Genomic DNA, 17944 nt, shown 5'->3' with positions numbered 1-17944 from the left:
ACTCTTGTTCTTTTGCTTTGGTCGTTGGTTGAAATGTAATGGCTTATCGTCTTCATCATTTGACTATACAAAATATTAAGTTGTCAATAAATATATTTCATATAAAAATGATTATATAATACTTAAAGCTTGGTTCACTGGTGCCCATGTTGCTTGAGTAAGGTTTATTTGTGAACATTCATCATCGAAAAAAGACGGTGAGAATGACTGTCGTGGGGCCTGCTGCGCGTCGTTGTCATCGGTATATTGAGGAGACGGTGATGAATATTTTTTCGGAGTCATAATAATGGACGGAGATGATGGTGACAATGATGAAATGGGGTCAACAAATAACTAAAAATAATAAAAATTAAATAACTATTTTATAGAATATTAACATTTAATTACCTCTGGTGTCTTTTCAGCGATTCATCGTTGGGCCCAACGATCGACTAATTGTGTTGTGGTGAGCATTTTCAACTGGCTCACATAACTTAAATGTCCTCTCATGTCCTCGATAATTTCATCTTTCAGATTTTTAATAAAAATTATCATTTCTTCATTGGTTTTCGGTGGCGTTTCCACTTTTGTAAATGCTCCGTCAATATAATTTCCAATCAACTCAAATTGTCTTATAACAGTTAGTCGTATGATATTAGTTTTACGTACTACAGTTTCATGAATTGACCATTCTAAATCCTGTAATCGCAACAAATCCAAACGATTTAGTAAAATCCTACAACCGTCCTGTGTTTATGTCTCGATAAAAAGCGTGTTTTCTCCATTATACACCATACTTGATAATTTGTTAATACTAGTCTCAAGAAACAATGTCCTTTTATATTTTTGAGGTTGTTCCAATATGAACGTGAGTAAATTTGCCATTAGCGCGAATAAACGCCGTAAAAATTCTGGTGATATATTTACATATCTCGACGGAGTGATTATATGAACTGCGGTGTTAAATTCATTTGCAGGATCAAGCCCTATGTTCACAAATTTACGACCGTCAAAATTTAGAGTGTAGTTGGTTGAATCGATTAATTCTGCAGGTGGTGTAGGTGGAATATAAATGAATGTCTTCTTTTTGTATAGCGCAGCGTTGTTGGCGATAGAGCTAGCCATGTTTAAAATTATATTTTTAAAATGAAAACGAAAAGAAAAATGACAAAATGTTTAAACACTTGTAAAAATTTTACAACACTGGAAATTTGTTAAAATCAGAGCGAGCGAACGAGATCGTTAAATGTGTCGGAGCAAACTAAACCGATTCAGCTATACTCAGTGATATATAAGCGATAATCACAAAAGAACTACTGGTTATACTATTAAAACATTATTAAGAGTCTGCGAAATCCTTAGGCTATTTGTTAATTGAATAAATATCCTAATGACAGGAAACTATCAGAATATAATCAGAGCTATTAGTGAATACATTAAGCAGGTGGTGCGAATTTGAAGGCATTTATTCGATTTATTTGAAAGTACTATACGACATCCTGGCTAGGACATAGCGTTTATGAATATCAGTGCTAATGTGTCTACTATCAATACATTCTTTACAATTTATTAAAAGGACGATTCGATGTCCGGATGTGCATTGTATGGTGGCGGCAGACCCTATTAAGTATCAATATACCTGATTGTGATAGCGATTGTGTCTGTTGTAAATTCCTTTTAAATGGCTATTAAATAGAATTTTAGCTAATATGACCAAGTATCAATAAATTCTATACATTTAATTAGATGCCTACAGGATGTGTATAAGGTGAGGTGGGGTAAGAGCCTAACGGGGTTAGTGCCTAATTCGGTTATAAAAAATATAATATTTCAATTTTAAAGTTTATTTCATGAAAACTACGGAGTTTAGAAATAATTGAATGTTGTGTTATGTTGGGTACACTGTAAGATATCAAACACAGCGGTTATCACTATCCGAAGAGGTAATCAGTTATTTACTTGTATTTTTTTTAATCGACGACAATTCAGCGGACTAGTTACACCACCAAAACTGCTCAGAATTATTTAAAATTAGGTAAGTAAATGTTATTTTATGTTTGTAACATTATTTTATACACAAATTATGCTAATCATTTGATACAATTGAGTATTAGCCGATTGTGCACTTCCCACGTACAAAATTACACACGGGGAATGTGCGACATGATTAATAGGGAAAATGCGACATGTATTGTCGCACTTGACCCGTTCATATTTATTTTGAATTCAATGTGGTTTTTTTAATTATTTAGGTTTTAAATGAAAAAATGGTTCGAAACTACGTACGAAAAAGTGATAGAGCAGCTACTTATTCAAAAGAAAATTTATTGTATGCGGTCGAGCAGATAATGAGTGGATCAATCACAGTAAATGCTGCATCCGAAAAATATTCAATTTCTCGACCTACCCTGTATGATCATATTAAGGGAAGACGTGGTATAAAGTCAGAATTAATGGGGCGTCCAACAGCATTGGGAACTGCTACAGAATCCAAGTTAGCTGATTTACTAAAAGTAAAACTAAAAGTGAACGGTTATGGACTGAGTCGCAAAGAGGTATTGAATTTAGTAGGAAATTATGTAACTAGTTGTAATATTAAAACTCCTTTTCGTAATGGATATCCTGATGAGGATTGGTGGCTTGGGTTTTCTAAAAGGCAACAACTTAGTATCAAAAAGCATCAAATTGTTGAACATACAAGAAAAAAAGCATGTGATCCATTCTTAATTTATGGGTATTTTGATTTACTATGGAAAACATTAGTTGAATTAAATCTTATACACAGACCGGATAGTGTATGGAACTTGAATGAAATGTCTTTTTGTCATGACCCATCAAAAACTAAAATTGTTGGTGGGATAGGGATATCTACTACACGTACTACTCATGGCTTAGGTAGAGATAACACTTCAGTGCTAATGGCATGTAGTGCGAGTGGTCAAAAAGGTCCACCACTTATTATATTTAAAGGAAAAAGTGTATGGGATAAATGGGTAGGAGAAACATCTTTCTTTCCTGGTACTACATATGCAGCTACCACAAATGGGTGGATGGAAAAAGAAGTTTTTTATAATTATTTTGAAAAAAGCTTCATTAAAAGTACAAATCCTACTCCAGAAAATCCTGTTCTTTTAATTTATGATGGGCATTCATCACATGTGGATTTGAAACTAATAGATACTGCTATAAAAAATAATGTAACAATAATGCTACTTCCACCACATTCAAGCCATTTGTTACAGCCGTTAGACCTATCTGTTTTTAAATCTATAAAAAATGAATGGGATAAAATATTATGCTCTTGGTGTAGAAATCACCAGGGACAAAAATTGCCTAAGTCAGAGCTTTCTAAAATAATTTGTAATATTTGGACAAAGCTTGATCCACAAATTATAAAAAATGGATTTAGAAAATCTGGGATATATCCATTTAATCGTACTGTTGTAGAACGTTCAAAATTTGACGCTCTGAAGCTTTCCAGATATGATCAAAATTGCCAATCAGACATACTATTATATGACTTGTCTTCTACTAGTTATACAACTACAGCAGAAGAGCCTTCTACTAGTTATACAACTACATCAGTTAATATCGATACTGCAGAAGAGCTTTCTACAAGTTATACAACTACAGCAAAAGAGCCTTCTACAAGTTATATAACTACTGATGTAGCAGAAGGGCCTACAAGCTACACTAATATTGATATTACAGAATGTTTAAGTGCTGAAAATTCAATTGTTTCCAGCAATAATTCATTTGAAATACTTTTACTTAATTCAATGAAACAAGCTACATTTGAAAAACAAACAAAACGAAAAATCACAGGTGGTGCTTCTGTTATTACTTCAGAAGAGGCAGTACAAATCTTAAAAGAAAAAGCAAATTTAAAAAACATCCCAAAACATAAAACTACAAAAAAAAAAATTGAGAAAGAACTTTGTACTGAGGGAGGTATAGATGATGATATTCAAAATATAATAGACATAAATATTGATAACTATAATGAAGATCAGAATTTAATATTATCTGACAATGAATGCAACCTATTACATGATTTAGAACTAGAAGAACAAGAAATGGCTGAAGAATCTTATTTCATCGTACAGTAGATAACATAGGTGACTGGATATTGGTGAAGTATATTGTTGGAAGCAAAGGAAAAAAAATCAAACACTTTGTTGGCATTATTAAGATAAGACAGAAACAAATCTAATTGTTAAATTTGTGAAATTAAAAAAAGAACTTAAAAACAGCTCAATATTTGTGTATCCCGTTATTGAAGATATTGATAAAAATGTTTTAGTTGATAATATAAGTTGCCGTCTCCCATTACCTAAAGAGGGGAAAGGGGGTGAATTAATATTCATGGTAACATTTAGTCAGTTCAACTTAAAATAATTATTTAACGTTTTAAGTAAATAGGTACTTAAGTATTTACTATTTAACTCAAAAGTCTGAGTAAACTTAAGGGATACTTATCGTTTTGTTTTAGATGTTATTACATTTTATTTGTTATATATTATTTAATAATGTAACTCAAAAGTCTGAGTATAATTAAAGTAAGAACTTGCATAGTTTTTTTTTATGTTATTGCATTTTATTTGTTATATTATATTGTTTAATAAAGTAACTCAAAAGTCTGAGTATAATTAAGAGATACATTTTTTTTTTTTAGATTTTATTAGATTTGTTTACATTTTATATTTTTATTTGTTTTATATTATTTAATTAACTCACTCAATAGTCTGAGTATTGTTAAAAGATCTATGTTTTATTTTATTTTTTTGTTAAATACTTAAAAAGATTTTATAAAAATTGTTTGTGACTAAAATATGTATGTTTTCAAATACTTATACATTTTTAAGTAAGTATGTTATTAATTAACAATTACACTTTTAATACGTGTTCTTATAACAATCAACACTAAAAAAAACTAATGGTCTGTCAAATCTTGATAAATTAAAATAATTAAATTCTTTCAACGGAATTTGTTTACAGATTTTCATTAGTTTATGGTACTTGCCCCGGCTAAGGAATAGCTAGTATACAACTGTATACAAATTACCGATTTTGCTCTTACCCCGGTAGCAGGGAAAGTGCAACATTTTTTATTTTTTTTTATTCAATAATTATTTTTCAACCAAAAAAATTATCACAACACTTTTTTGAATACAAATTTGAATTCCTAATACGTTCATTAATATATGAAAAAAAAAACAATGTTCCTAGTAAGAATACAGTAAGATATATGTTCCATTAAACTGAGATTTTGCAAAACGGCGTTGCTGTTACCCCACCTGACCTTACATTCTTTATAATACCTTGATGTGCGGCGACAGACCCTATTAAGTATCACTATTATAATATGACCACTTAAAAACATTTGATCGGATGTGTATGCTAAAATTGCCAATGACTATTAAATTAGATTTTATTCTTAAGTATAACAGTTTTGATTACTATCATCAATGGAGTTAGAGTCGAAGTGGGTAAAGACGTCTTCGAATATAATGGGAGTATATGGTTCAACTCTAACACCAGATTTTTTGTACATTTTTCTTTACGTTATTAAAATAATATATGATAACAGTTGATAATAAAATGATAACAGTGATGAGAAAATGATAACAGTGATAATGATAACTGGCGATAACATAAAATTGATGTCAGTTACGTAGTGCATAACGGCGGGCGATGGATGAGGGATGAGGGGTGCGGGATGAGTGATGAGGGATGAAGGATGAGGATGCGGGATGAGGGATGAGGATGAGTTTTTAGAATCGGCTAAATCATACTACTAATACTATAGTCTGTGAGTCGAGTAGTGCTGTTACGAAGCCTGACCTAAATTCGAGTTCGACCGTGGGGGTCGGAATTTTGTCGGGGCATGTTCGTTTAACATTATACGACATCGGTTGTGTACTGTAGCGAGGTAATTGGTTCTTAACCACTAATTCGGTGTCCTTGTTGGAGGTATGCACCGCCATTACCAGGGCGTCCTTTTCGGTTACCTCTGTGTTACGTGTACATTCCAGTGACGCACGTGAAAATTTCGAAGTAGGGGTCGTTGTGTGTGGTGATGATGACCTACTACTTATAGAAATTTTATATGTGTGGACGGGTGGCATATTAGCATTCTGGGGTCGGTCTTAGCTCCGATTATCATTTTAGCCTTCTGATTGGTCGTTTCTACTATCTATATAAAAATCTTATTTCCTTATCATATTATTACATATATTATTATATGAAATAATAATCTAATATTAATATTATTCATAATATAAAAATACATATGTATTGTAATTCTAGACTACTTGAGACATAGGTACAAAAAACTAAAAAAAGTTTAAATACTCAATAAAGTTATGTAAATAAATAAGTTATATTATGTTAAGTGAAAAATAAATTAATTGTTATTCATATAAAAATAATTAACAATATAATATGATATTCAATTCATCTAATATCTATATTATATTATTATCCATAGTAGCAAATAATAATACATTCTAGCGTGTGAATAATGAATTGTTAAACATTAATTGAAATGTTTAAATGTTTAGATCAACAAAAAAAAATAATTATAAAATAACACAAAACGTATGGATTAATCTGAAACTGATATTAAAATAAAAGTTAAACATATACAAAAAAAGATATTTACATTATACCTAGTGAAATAAGTTCTCTCAATCCATAAAAAATGTTTGTATCCCACGCTTCACATTTAAGTAGGTACCTACCTTAAATTTAATTTTAGGGTGGTTTGCCACTAATTTGTTACATTTAACAATGCACATAAATTCCATAACATCTGTTCTGCACTTCTGCATAAGCCTTAGACTAAAATACATAAATACCATCATTACCAGTTTAGGATGAGTAGGTAGGTATCTCGTCCATACCTAAGTTATGAACTAAGAAATAATAATAAAATAATATTTATTACTAACATATTTTTAAAATTGTAATAATTATTTAACTGAAAGTTAATAACATAGGTAATATTTAGTTAGTTAGGTACACTATTCTTAGAAATAAGGGTAATATATTATACTATAGAGGTCTCTAAATAACAATAAATTAATGAAAAATTCAATTTAGCAGAGTTATCATAAATTATAATATTTTAGAGAAAATGATTAAATGTTTAAAAATAAATTGTTACCTATCTATTTTATTATCAAATTGAATTGTATATTTATTAGGTATCTATGGCCCCATAGAATATGAGTGGGTATCTTTAACCTTTAAAAGGGTTTTGACTTTTTGTAGGAAGCTTTTTAACTAAAAAATTCTTGCATTACATAAAAAAAAAAGTATCTTAAAATGTTTAAAGTAGTGTAATTTAATAATAATTCATTTCGTTCTAATGTGTTTTCTGAACAAGATATATGTAAATGGATTAGTATTCATGGTAAACAGACCAATAAAAGCTGGTGTGTGAACAATGAATTGTCAAACAATGAAAGTTCAAGATATGTTTGTAGGTAAGAAGTCAATACACACACACATATATACCAGCAGTATTTATACAATTATATTTTATCTACCTATTTTGTTAAGTTAAAATAATTGGTATGGTGATCAACAGTCGGATGAATATGTTAACCAGATTCAAGAACTAATTAAAACAAATTTTGAAAAATTGCAAAGTAAGATTTCAGTTTCTATACTCTCTAAATGTTTAGACCGTTTGAAGAAAGTTAGGTCGATTGCTACTTGGGAATCATTTTTGAGTACTGCTGGTAGTACTATATCACTAAGACATCGATCTCGTGCCACTATTCATGTGCAGCCTACTACCATAGGTAGAAAAAAGCCAGGTGTCACAAGTAGTAGTAAACGTTTATTAGTAGGACGACCAGTGAAAACAGACAATAACAAAAGAAATGTAATAAAAAGAAAAAGAAATTTAGCCGAAAATGTGAGGAAAAATGTCCCAAATGCCAAAGGTCATTAATTGCTATTACTAGTATCAACCTATTATGTATTTACTATTTTCATCAAATTTTATAAAGCATATTTTTTATTGTTGTTGTATACATATTTTATAATTACTATACTTAAATAATTATAATTATAAGTAACTATAATTATTATAATTACTTTTTCTGTATTTTTTTTTGTCTGTGTATTCATATTTTTAATAATAATAATAAAACCAAATTTTTTTTAAAAAACATTCATTAATTTGCTCTAAAATATTATAATTACATAAAATATAAAACTGCCAAGTTGAATTTTCCATTATTTTTTTATTATTTGTAATACATAAGTAATATATATTATCCTAATTTCTAATATTGTACCTTACTGTTAAATATTACATACGTCCTATGTTATTAACTACCAGTTAAATAACTATTACCTAGGTACTTAATTATTATTCATTATAGAGGAGATAAATACTTATCTAAAGTCATTGAAATAATTGTCATTGTTGCCCTATGGGCTTGCTACGATGTGGCGATGACGCCTGGTATGTTTGACATAGGCATCCAAATGGTCGACTCCTGAGACTGACGGGGTAGGCAACACAAGACACAATAACGACGACGACGTAGATAGGAAGAAACCAAAAAAACTTACAATTAAGGGACCAAGGAAGTTTAATTTATACACGGGAATGAGGAAGATGAGTTTATTTATAATGGGTGGGATGTCTCGGTGGTCGGAATCGGTTTGGTACTATGACCACCGAGCTCACACAGCTCGGGCAATACTTAATATCTGAACTTAAAATTACGATGATGATGAGCGATGTGGATGATGACTTCACGAGACCACCGACAGCGGACAGACTTGAAGACCTTGGCGGCCTCTCACACACCCAGGTGGGCGCTGGCGGTCTTACGCACTCAATGTGGTACCAATCCCAATCTCGGGCAATTCACTAGTATCGGCCAACGTTGTCTCAAGTGTCAATGACGAGTTGGTGTAGACCAATACACGGTAATAATACAAACAGACAAACAAAACAAACTCTCGTGAATGGTGGCAAGGTGTATAATTTATTATTATAACAAATGACCGTTTCTTGTCGCAATGACTTGGCCGATACAAAAATAGTAATATATGCCGCAGTTACAATTTCGTTTTGCTTCAATAGCACAATTAACCATGAACATACATATAAAAAAATATTAACGATACTTATTCAAAAAAAACTATCACGTATTGTATATCGGGCATATATATATATATACAAAACAAAATTGATAACAAAAGGGCGTTGGCCGCATAATCACAATAAAACATTGAACACATGATATTAAAACAAACCAAATATTACGACAAGTGACAACGATAACACTAATGATAAGTTAATTTACGTAACAATATAATATAGATACCTAACGAGTAATGGTTGGGGACGAAGAAAAGGGAGAGAGATACAGACTAATCGCCGCCGTATTGTTGTGCATATCGCATAATTGCGATAACAATGCGCCGTGGCAACAGTCATATTTAATTTTAACTTCAGTGGTAAGTCTTAAAAAAAATAAAACTACAGTAAACAAAGTAAATGGATGAAAGTTAAATATATAGTAGGTATGTAAAAAAATCAAAATATATTTTTCTCAGTTCAGAATCTAATAACTGAATTAAGTGTTTTAATGACTTAGCAGATTGGACAAGTGAAACTCATCTACATACTCTAATATATTTATCCTTTTTTGTGTTTTTTAACTGTTTTTTAGTATTTAGTTTTTGTATTCTGTGTTCTAGCATTTCCCTTTTTAGTTATTTAAAATAAACTTATTATTATTATTATTATTATTTTATTCACTATAAACTTTTATAAAACACAATAACAATTAGCAATTATTTTTCACTGTTTGACAATTAATTGTAATATGGTCTAAGCAATAACTTTATTGAGACTTTATTAATTACGGGGGTGAAGTTGGGGTACCAAAATCTAGTGATAAGAAACCTTGTAAGCACGGTTGCTTTTTATTATAATCCGGGCGCATGCCATCTATATGGCCGTTAACCACAAGATGGCGCCATGAAAATCACCTTAAACATAGTAACAACTATGGATGGGAAGTTTAAGGAGGTAAAATTGGCAAAGTATGCATACAAATGTGCACAAAAAAAAACGAGAATATAACAAAATATTCAGAAAATTTTTTATATTATTGTTTATTATACTATTTAATATTAACTATAAAAAAACTAATTCATCTATTAAATTAAATTATATCTGTGCAACATCACAGTCATTACCAATAAAATTTTCAGGTATCCCACATTGTTTTGCAAAACATTAGTTAATCTTTGATTTATTGCTATATCCACTTCACCAATTTCATTACCTATGTAATTTATTTTGTACGGAAAAAAATATAAATACCAAAATATGCAAAAATATGCAAAAAATAAACTACAAATATGAACTCACTAGGTGATAGAACAGATTTATAATTCACATAGCTATAAATAGACGACATGGAAATTATAATAGCCCGGAAACCATTCCAGGGTACCAAGAGTGCACGGCCGCGGTACGACGATCCATTCGCGGTTTTTGAATTTCCGACCGTCCCAGGGGAGAGGGGACCATCTATATAAAACTGTGGTACTACGATACTATACTTTACTGATCTTTTCTTTTATGAGCCACCATAATTTGGTGGCTTCCAAAAATTATCCAATGGTGAATTGGAAAGAGAGTAAGATTGGTTGTAATATACTTACTCACATATAATGACCACTTACTAAATCGTGGTTTGTTATATTGTCATTTGTTCTATTCTCGTTGTAGACTAGTCTTTTTTTTACTTTTATTTGCGTGAGTTTGGATAGTAAATACTATTGTTTTATGATGTTAAAATGTTTTATACGTGTCTTGCTATTATATTCTAAAATTTGTCACTTCGATTTAAAAAAAGTATGCCATAGTAGATTAACACAGAATCTTCATCTTATGTTAGGTTGCCCATGTGAGCCATCTCGTGTATTTATTTATCATTATATTTTGGTTTTTATTAGATAATAGTGTAAACAATAAATTATGGTTAGTCAATGATAATCGGTAGATAGCGTCTAGTTGTTCAAAAATAAATTATCTGATATTAATTTAATACGGATTAAAAACAGATGGGTTTGACCATCATAATATCGTTATTCGTCAAAAACGTATACTTATGTTTTTAGCAGGGTGTATCAACACACCATGGTTTTACCCGTCCTTCGTAAATAGATAGGTACCTACTTATAGTATGGTCAGTGTGGCTTAACTCATTTATTCGTACTCGTGAATACGACACGTACGACATAGACAAAATGCAGTCTGAGTAGAACTCACTGGCAATATTTCTGAGGGTAGACGGTACGTTTTTCTATTATTCCCAATATAACGTTCATGATATCGTTTAAAAATAGCGAAGATCTAAATACGATACAGTGTAGTGTGAACCTGGCTTTACTTCAGAATTAAATCTTAATTGTAAACCAGATAGTATATGATCAATAATTTCTTTATATATTTTATTATATTTACTTTCAGGTGTAAATAAAAAGGACTCGGTAGTACTGTCATCATATTTAAGAGGCATTTTTCGTTTTCTAGATTCTTTTGGTGGATCTAATTTTAAATCTGACCATTCGTTTTTTGTAGATTTCCATAAAATATTGAATGTATCTCTCATACTTGAAATAGTATCTTCCAAAGTGTTCAAAATTTGTACGGAAAGTTTAAAATATAAAGATTTACTTTGTAATATTGTATTTGTAGTTTCCACATGTTTAAAAATACTAATTACTATTTTAAGCATTATGTAAGTATCTGAAGATTTTAATTGTTTTAAAAATCCTTTTGCTTTAGATCCTGCATCGTTCTTTTCTGTTTTTGAAAAATCCGACAAAAATGTCATTAGTTCATTATAGTTATCCATAACAGATAATAAAGAAGAATATCGTAACGTCCACCTGGTTGGACAAAATGGTCTTAGAGCAGTCTCGTTCTCTTCTATTTGTAACATTTTAAACCAAGATAGCCTCTTGGGTGATTGTTTGATAAATGTAATTAATTCTCTTATAAAATTTAGTATATCTCTGGCTTTTTCTACATTTCGCATACTATCTTGGGTAACAAGATTTAAAGAATGAGCTTGACAATGAACAAACAATGCTCTAGGTTCAATTTCTTTAGTTCTAGCTTGTAATCCTTTGTGAACTCCAGAAACATTGCTAGCACCATCAAAACATTGTCCTCTAATATTATGAATATTCAATTCTAATCTACACAGAATATCTTTTAAAATATTGAAAAGAGTATTAGAATCAGTTTTGGGTGTTTCATAAAATCCTATAAAATATTCTTCAATTTCAAATGATTCTTTGTCCACTGTTCTTAAACAAAATGAAATTTGTTCTTTCACTGTAATATCACTAGTTTCGTCTAATAAAATAGCATAAAATGTATTCTCTTTAATTTTTTTAATACTGTTTCTAATGACTTCTCTTGAAAGTATACTAAGAATTTCATTTGTTATATCGTGGGAAATCCATTTATAAGTAGTTCTACCTAACCAGTTTTTTAATTCAGTCGAATCTTCTGATCGAAGTTTTAATAACTGATTGAAATTTGCAGATTCATCAGTATGCCCTCTTATTGCTACGCCTTGTTTTGCCAAAAACACTATTGAAGATAATATTTTATCAAAAGCAAATCTTGATTCTTCCATAGATTTTTTATGACTACCCGAAATTTGAGCATATACATTAGCATTTGTTTTAATAAAAGAACTTTTAACAATATTTGTTTTGTGCAATTCTGAACGTTCATGCATATTAAACCTTTCCAATTATTAAAGCCCTCTGAGATAAATACAGAAACATTATTATTGCTATTACTACTCATAGATTTACATAATTTGTAAAAAGCTTTATCATTAATTTGATCATATTCTAACCAGTCATATTTGTTTAACCAAGATGTTAAAAATGTTCTTTTTTTTGTTTTGAAAAATCTGATGTAGTCGATGTAGATAAATTATTTTCAGAATTAATTTGATTGTCATAATTTACATTAACGCTTGAAGTTGAACTACTATTAGAATTAATTTGGTTGTTAATTAAGTTTGAGTCATGTTCGATATTTTTTTTTTGTATATATTTCCACATAGACATGATTGTTATTTGTTGAAGAATTACTTTTATTATTATTTGTAAAATTGTAATGCCCTACAAAAGTTTTAAAAAGTTATGATTAAAAAATTAAATATTAAAATTTATTTTAAAATCTGATTTTGTCATAACTATTTTTAACAAAAACTAGATAGGCGCGTACGTAAAAATGTGGAAAAACGGCGTAGGCGCTAAATTGCATTTGTTCTAATATGATTTATAATAAACTTACCTTAATGGCTTATTGTTATAATCTTCGAATAGTACACTTCGTAAGAACAGTAATAACTAACAATAATTAAATAGGTATTGGTATTATACTCTAGAATAATCAATACAAAAAAGGAAATACTATGGATCACTAAGTTAACACGTATATAACCGCGGTCTATTTGCCGTTGCGTTACTGTGTCGCCACAATAAATTTCTATCTAGTCGACTACGTGTCGACTAGTTGGTGCATACATACATGTATATCATTGTAAAAACTATAAATATAGTTGCTTATAATTTATAAATAATATTATTTGAATTGAAAACTTTTAGATTAAATGTAAATTAATGATATACGATAATATCATGCATGTTTTATTTTTAAATACCTAGTATTAATAGTATTATACTATAAAAGTAATAAAATCAGTTCTGTTTATACATTTCGGGAATAATTGAAATTACAGATGTATTTTTAGACCAAATATAAAACCAAATAGGTAGTAGTGAGCGATCTATAGTATTTTAGTATTTATAATTATTATCGATGATCATATTTAAGTTTTATATAATTATACAATCGTCGATGTTCTAATGAATATTTTCATGTCATAATCTGGTATTTTAACCAAATAATTATTATTGTACACAACGGGGGCGAAATAATACTTTTGTCCCCGTTAAATCAATGCACGGGGGCGATCGCCCCCTTTGCCCCCGTGGAGTCGGCGCCTATGGTGGAATACCTAGTGGATAAATGTGAGAGGGTGGTTAATTGACAAACATTAAATGTATGCCATTTGTGCAAAAATTTGTGTCAACAATCTAAAAAAAAAAACATGAAAATAGATTATATTTTAAGAGTCAACCAAATATTACAAATTTGAGATATAATTAGATAACAATGATAACAATTATATAATATACTCTAATTGACTGTTTCATCTAAGCAATTTTTCTTTATAAATTATAATATATACGTTTACTGATATACTGATATATAGACTGATGTCTGATATTGCAGATTAATTATTAGCCCTGGGCCAAAAAAACTTGAAATACATCTCTGGATTAGGTAACCTATAGTTTTACAATTTTATTACATATTAAATATTAGTTTGGGACGTTTGGGTACCTACTTAATATTATAATAATGATTAAAGAACATTTATTGAAGAAACAATCTGAAACTGGTCACCTTGACTATGAATTATTTATTATTTCAAATTTACCGATATTTCTTTAAGAAAGACCGAACTGAATTAAACTATAATACTATATCAATGGCATTAATTCAATGCATTTATTAGAAACTATTTTTATTCATTATTATAATTTTCCAATTCAATCCCTGTACGGCAGTACATACGTAATAATATTATTTATGAGTTTGACTATGGCCTGTGCAGTGGTGTTTGGAAGAACTATTCAATGTGGTAAATGATAAACGCAAGACAATAATAGATATTCATTATATTTTTCTATTTATAATACGATCATTACGATCATAAACCAAACATAGCATAATAATACAAGTATAGACAACCAATAAATACTAAATGTATAAATAAATAAACCATATTAAATGTACAACCCTATTTTATTTTAATCTATATATTATTAGGTGTATAATTTTATTTCATTGCAAATGCAATTTGAGTTGAAATGGCCGACTCATGTTGTCAGTTTTAAATTTTCGACTTATTATTTAGTTCCATTGACGTTTTGGTAGATATCTTAAAAAAATGTTGTGTACGCGATCGTAATTAAAATATTTTCAACACTGTATGTCGTGTGATATTATAACTAGGGCTCGGGACTTATTGAATTTGCATATTTTTATTAAATAGTTCAATAAGTTGCTAAGTAAGATAGACATTTGTTTCAAGTTCTAAATAAATATAAAAACACCAAAAAAAAATTGCATATTTTAGCATATATTGCGATTTTTTTAAAAAAATGCATATTTTGACAATTATCATTTTTTTGTGCATATAATATGCTATATTTTAAAAGAGATAAAACATTTTATAAAATAATTATCGTACGCGCACGTTTTTAGTTTACATTAGTTAAGTTCATACGCACCACTCCGACAGTGGCGCGATTTGCTCGCCGATATGGCGTGTATGAACTTGATCAATGTAAACCAAAAACGCACGTGTACGATACGTCGCTACACTCTGTTCCAAAAGAGAACGGTCACTTTTGCGCATACGACTGACGGCTGCGGCAGTGCAAGGCCAAATTTCCCCCATCTTGCTAGCCGATGTTTCCCGAAGACGTTCACGAGCTTTTACGATTACCGAAACGCGCGGAGGCTTTAGTAATTACTAATTAGTAATGCGCTATACTGCGATTGTGGTGAATTGGTGTTGTGTATCATTACGCAATTTTTGTTAGAGAACAATTTTCGTTAAATCCTAACACCCATTATTTAGACAAATTATTAAGAATAATAGAAAATCATTATAACACAATTATAATGTAGGTAATAGTTAAATAATTAATAATACAATTTATTACAATAATCAGTCAAAAACAATAATATTTATAATAGTGAAAAATAATCAGTCAAAAACAATAATACAAATATAATATTAAAAATAATAATACAATTACACAAATCATAATCAAAAATAATTATACATAGTTTACAAATGAATTTACACGTCTGAAAGAGGTCTGACGTCGTTATCTGAGTCCAAGTCCGATTCTGAGTCTGAGTCCGATTCTGAGTCCGAGTCCGAGTCATCGGGGGCCAGATTTAAAACACATGGTTCTTGTTCAGCCGTCAACTCATCAACAACGATGTCCATGTTCCATAATTTATCTTCCTCGTCAACTACATGTTTAATAAAATTTTTCCACATCTCAGAATCTACCCTCTGGATGCCTTCGATTAATAATCGATTGACATCAGGCAACTTGAAAGTGGAATTATTCTTTCTCACATAGGTTTTTATACTGGACCAGGCGAGCTCAATCGGATTGAGCTCGCAATGATATGGTGGTAATCGAAGTATATCTTCATTATGTGTCTTGACCATTTCATCTATGACGTATTTGTTGTACATTGGCTTAAGTCTATTGACAATCGAAATTAGTTCTCGAATAACCATAGACGTATCAACAACCTCTCCTTTGCTCTCAAGCCACGCAATAATATCGGCTTTTCTTGTATTTACATTTGGGCACTTCTCTTGTTTTACGGAGTGATAAGGGGCGTTATCCATAAGAATAACAGCGTTATTTTTAAGTCTAGGCAAAACACTTTCCAACCATTCACGAAAACATTCACCATTCATTTCATCGTGATAGTCGTGAGTGTTTTTTTTTAGACTCAAAGCATAATAAACTGTCAGAGACGAATCCATCTTCGGAACCTATATAGCAAACAATAAGACGTTTCCCCTTTCCACTAGGTTTTACTGCACCGGTTGTAAGGCCCTTTGAAGTCGCGTCTCTCGCTGATCTGACCAATTTATCACACCAAATTTTATATGGAACGTCACCAGCATTGACCCAAGTTTCGTCCAAATAATATATTGGCTGACCCTCTTCTCGATATCGCCGTATTGCCCTTAAATATCGCCTTCGCCAATCAACGATTTCAGTTTTCTCTATTAAAGCGCTATTACGACCTTGTTTCACGTACACAAACTCCATAGATTTTAATAGTCTATATAGTGAGGTACGAGAGAAATCGGGTAAGCCATCATCTTCGTTAACAACTTGGAGTATTTTGTCTAACGTCGGTAACTCACGGTCAGACCAAAATGTATGTATCTTCCGTCTTATTGCATATTTATCAAAATCATCTACCTTATTTTTCACATTTTTAAACATTTTGGTTCTGTTAGGAGATGAAATTGTTTTGGACCGTTTGTACTCCAAGATCGTTTGATAAATAGTTCCAATTCCAATTCCTAGTTGTTCTGATAACACTTTTTTCAGATGAACCATTTTAGCGTTGGGATTTTGAGCCATATAGTGTTTATATGCATTTATAATAATTGTCCTTTGGCCAGATGACACAAACTGAAATATTAAAAAAATAGGTTAAATTAATATTATTTGCATATTATCATATTTATATATAATGATATACTTTAGAAGTTTCAAGTACCAACGAATAATATTTTTAAATTACAAAAATATAGCTAAAATCGTTATTTTCATTGGTTATTTAATTTTAAAAATGTGTTTACCTATATATTTTTTAGATTTTATTGATTTCCAATTTAATACATTTTGTCAAAATTTGAAATTTAAATACTTATAAAAAAAATCGAACATATATACATGTATATTTTTAATATGTTATCAAGTACCTATAGGAAATAATAAAATAAAATATAATGGAAATTTATCGACATGAATTAAAGAAAAACTAATAAAATCGAAATTTTCATATGCATGTAAATAGTTTAACATGAGTCAAAATATTAAATAAAAACACCTAAATGTACCTAATCAAAATTATTATTATTAAAGTAATAAATTATTTACTATTTATGAATTATTATTTTATTTTATTGTTACACATTATTAAATAACATAATTTAAACATGTATTTTTAGGAAACAACATTCTAAATTTTTATTTTATT

The 17944-nt window shown here is 29.9% G+C and overlaps 2 protein-coding genes and 1 pseudogene across 2 annotated transcripts; all 3 read right to left on the bottom strand.

The window, feature by feature from the left end:
- Positions 1-408: 408 nt before the first annotated feature.
- LOC114122550 (uncharacterized) lies at positions 409-1104 on the bottom strand (annotated as a pseudogene).
- A 10259-nt stretch (positions 1105-11363) lies between these two features.
- LOC126551651 (zinc finger MYM-type protein 1-like) lies at positions 11364-12782 on the bottom strand. Its single transcript, XM_050205568.1, has 2 exons — positions 11747-12782; positions 11364-11653 (listed from the first exon to the last, which is right to left on the bottom strand). Exons 1-2 carry the CDS (start codon positions 12780-12782, stop codon positions 11364-11366), a joined length of 1326 nt encoding a protein of 441 aa, XP_050061525.1.
- Positions 12783-15998: 3216 nt separating this feature from the next.
- Positions 15999-16640, bottom strand: LOC126551650 (uncharacterized). Its single transcript, XM_050205567.1, has one exon. It carries the CDS (start codon positions 16638-16640, stop codon positions 15999-16001), a length of 642 nt encoding a protein of 213 aa, XP_050061524.1.
- Between the last annotated feature and the right edge of the window lie 1304 nt (positions 16641-17944).

The sequence above is a fragment of the Aphis gossypii genome, chromosome X (assembly GCF_020184175.1).
Source record: "Aphis gossypii isolate Hap1 chromosome X, ASM2018417v2, whole genome shotgun sequence".
NCBI lineage: Eukaryota > Metazoa > Arthropoda > Insecta > Hemiptera > Aphididae > Aphis > Aphis gossypii.
This window is presented reverse-complemented; position numbering and strand designations above follow the sequence as displayed.

What these genes read in the sequence shown, in the direction of transcription:
- LOC126551651 (XM_050205568.1), bottom strand. Translation starts at nt 12,782, where the DNA reads ATGCATGAACGTTCAGAATTGCACAAAACAAATATTGTTAAAAGTTCT. An exon ending in AATGCTTAAAATAGTAATTA is followed by an intron (nt 11,654 to 11,746) that starts GTATTTTTAAAC and finishes ACACTTTGGAAG; the next exon opens with ATACTATTTCAAGTATGAGA.
- LOC126551650 (XM_050205567.1), bottom strand. Translation starts at nt 16,640, where the DNA reads ATGAATGGTGAATGTTTTCGTGAATGGTTGGAAAGTGTTTTGCCTAGA.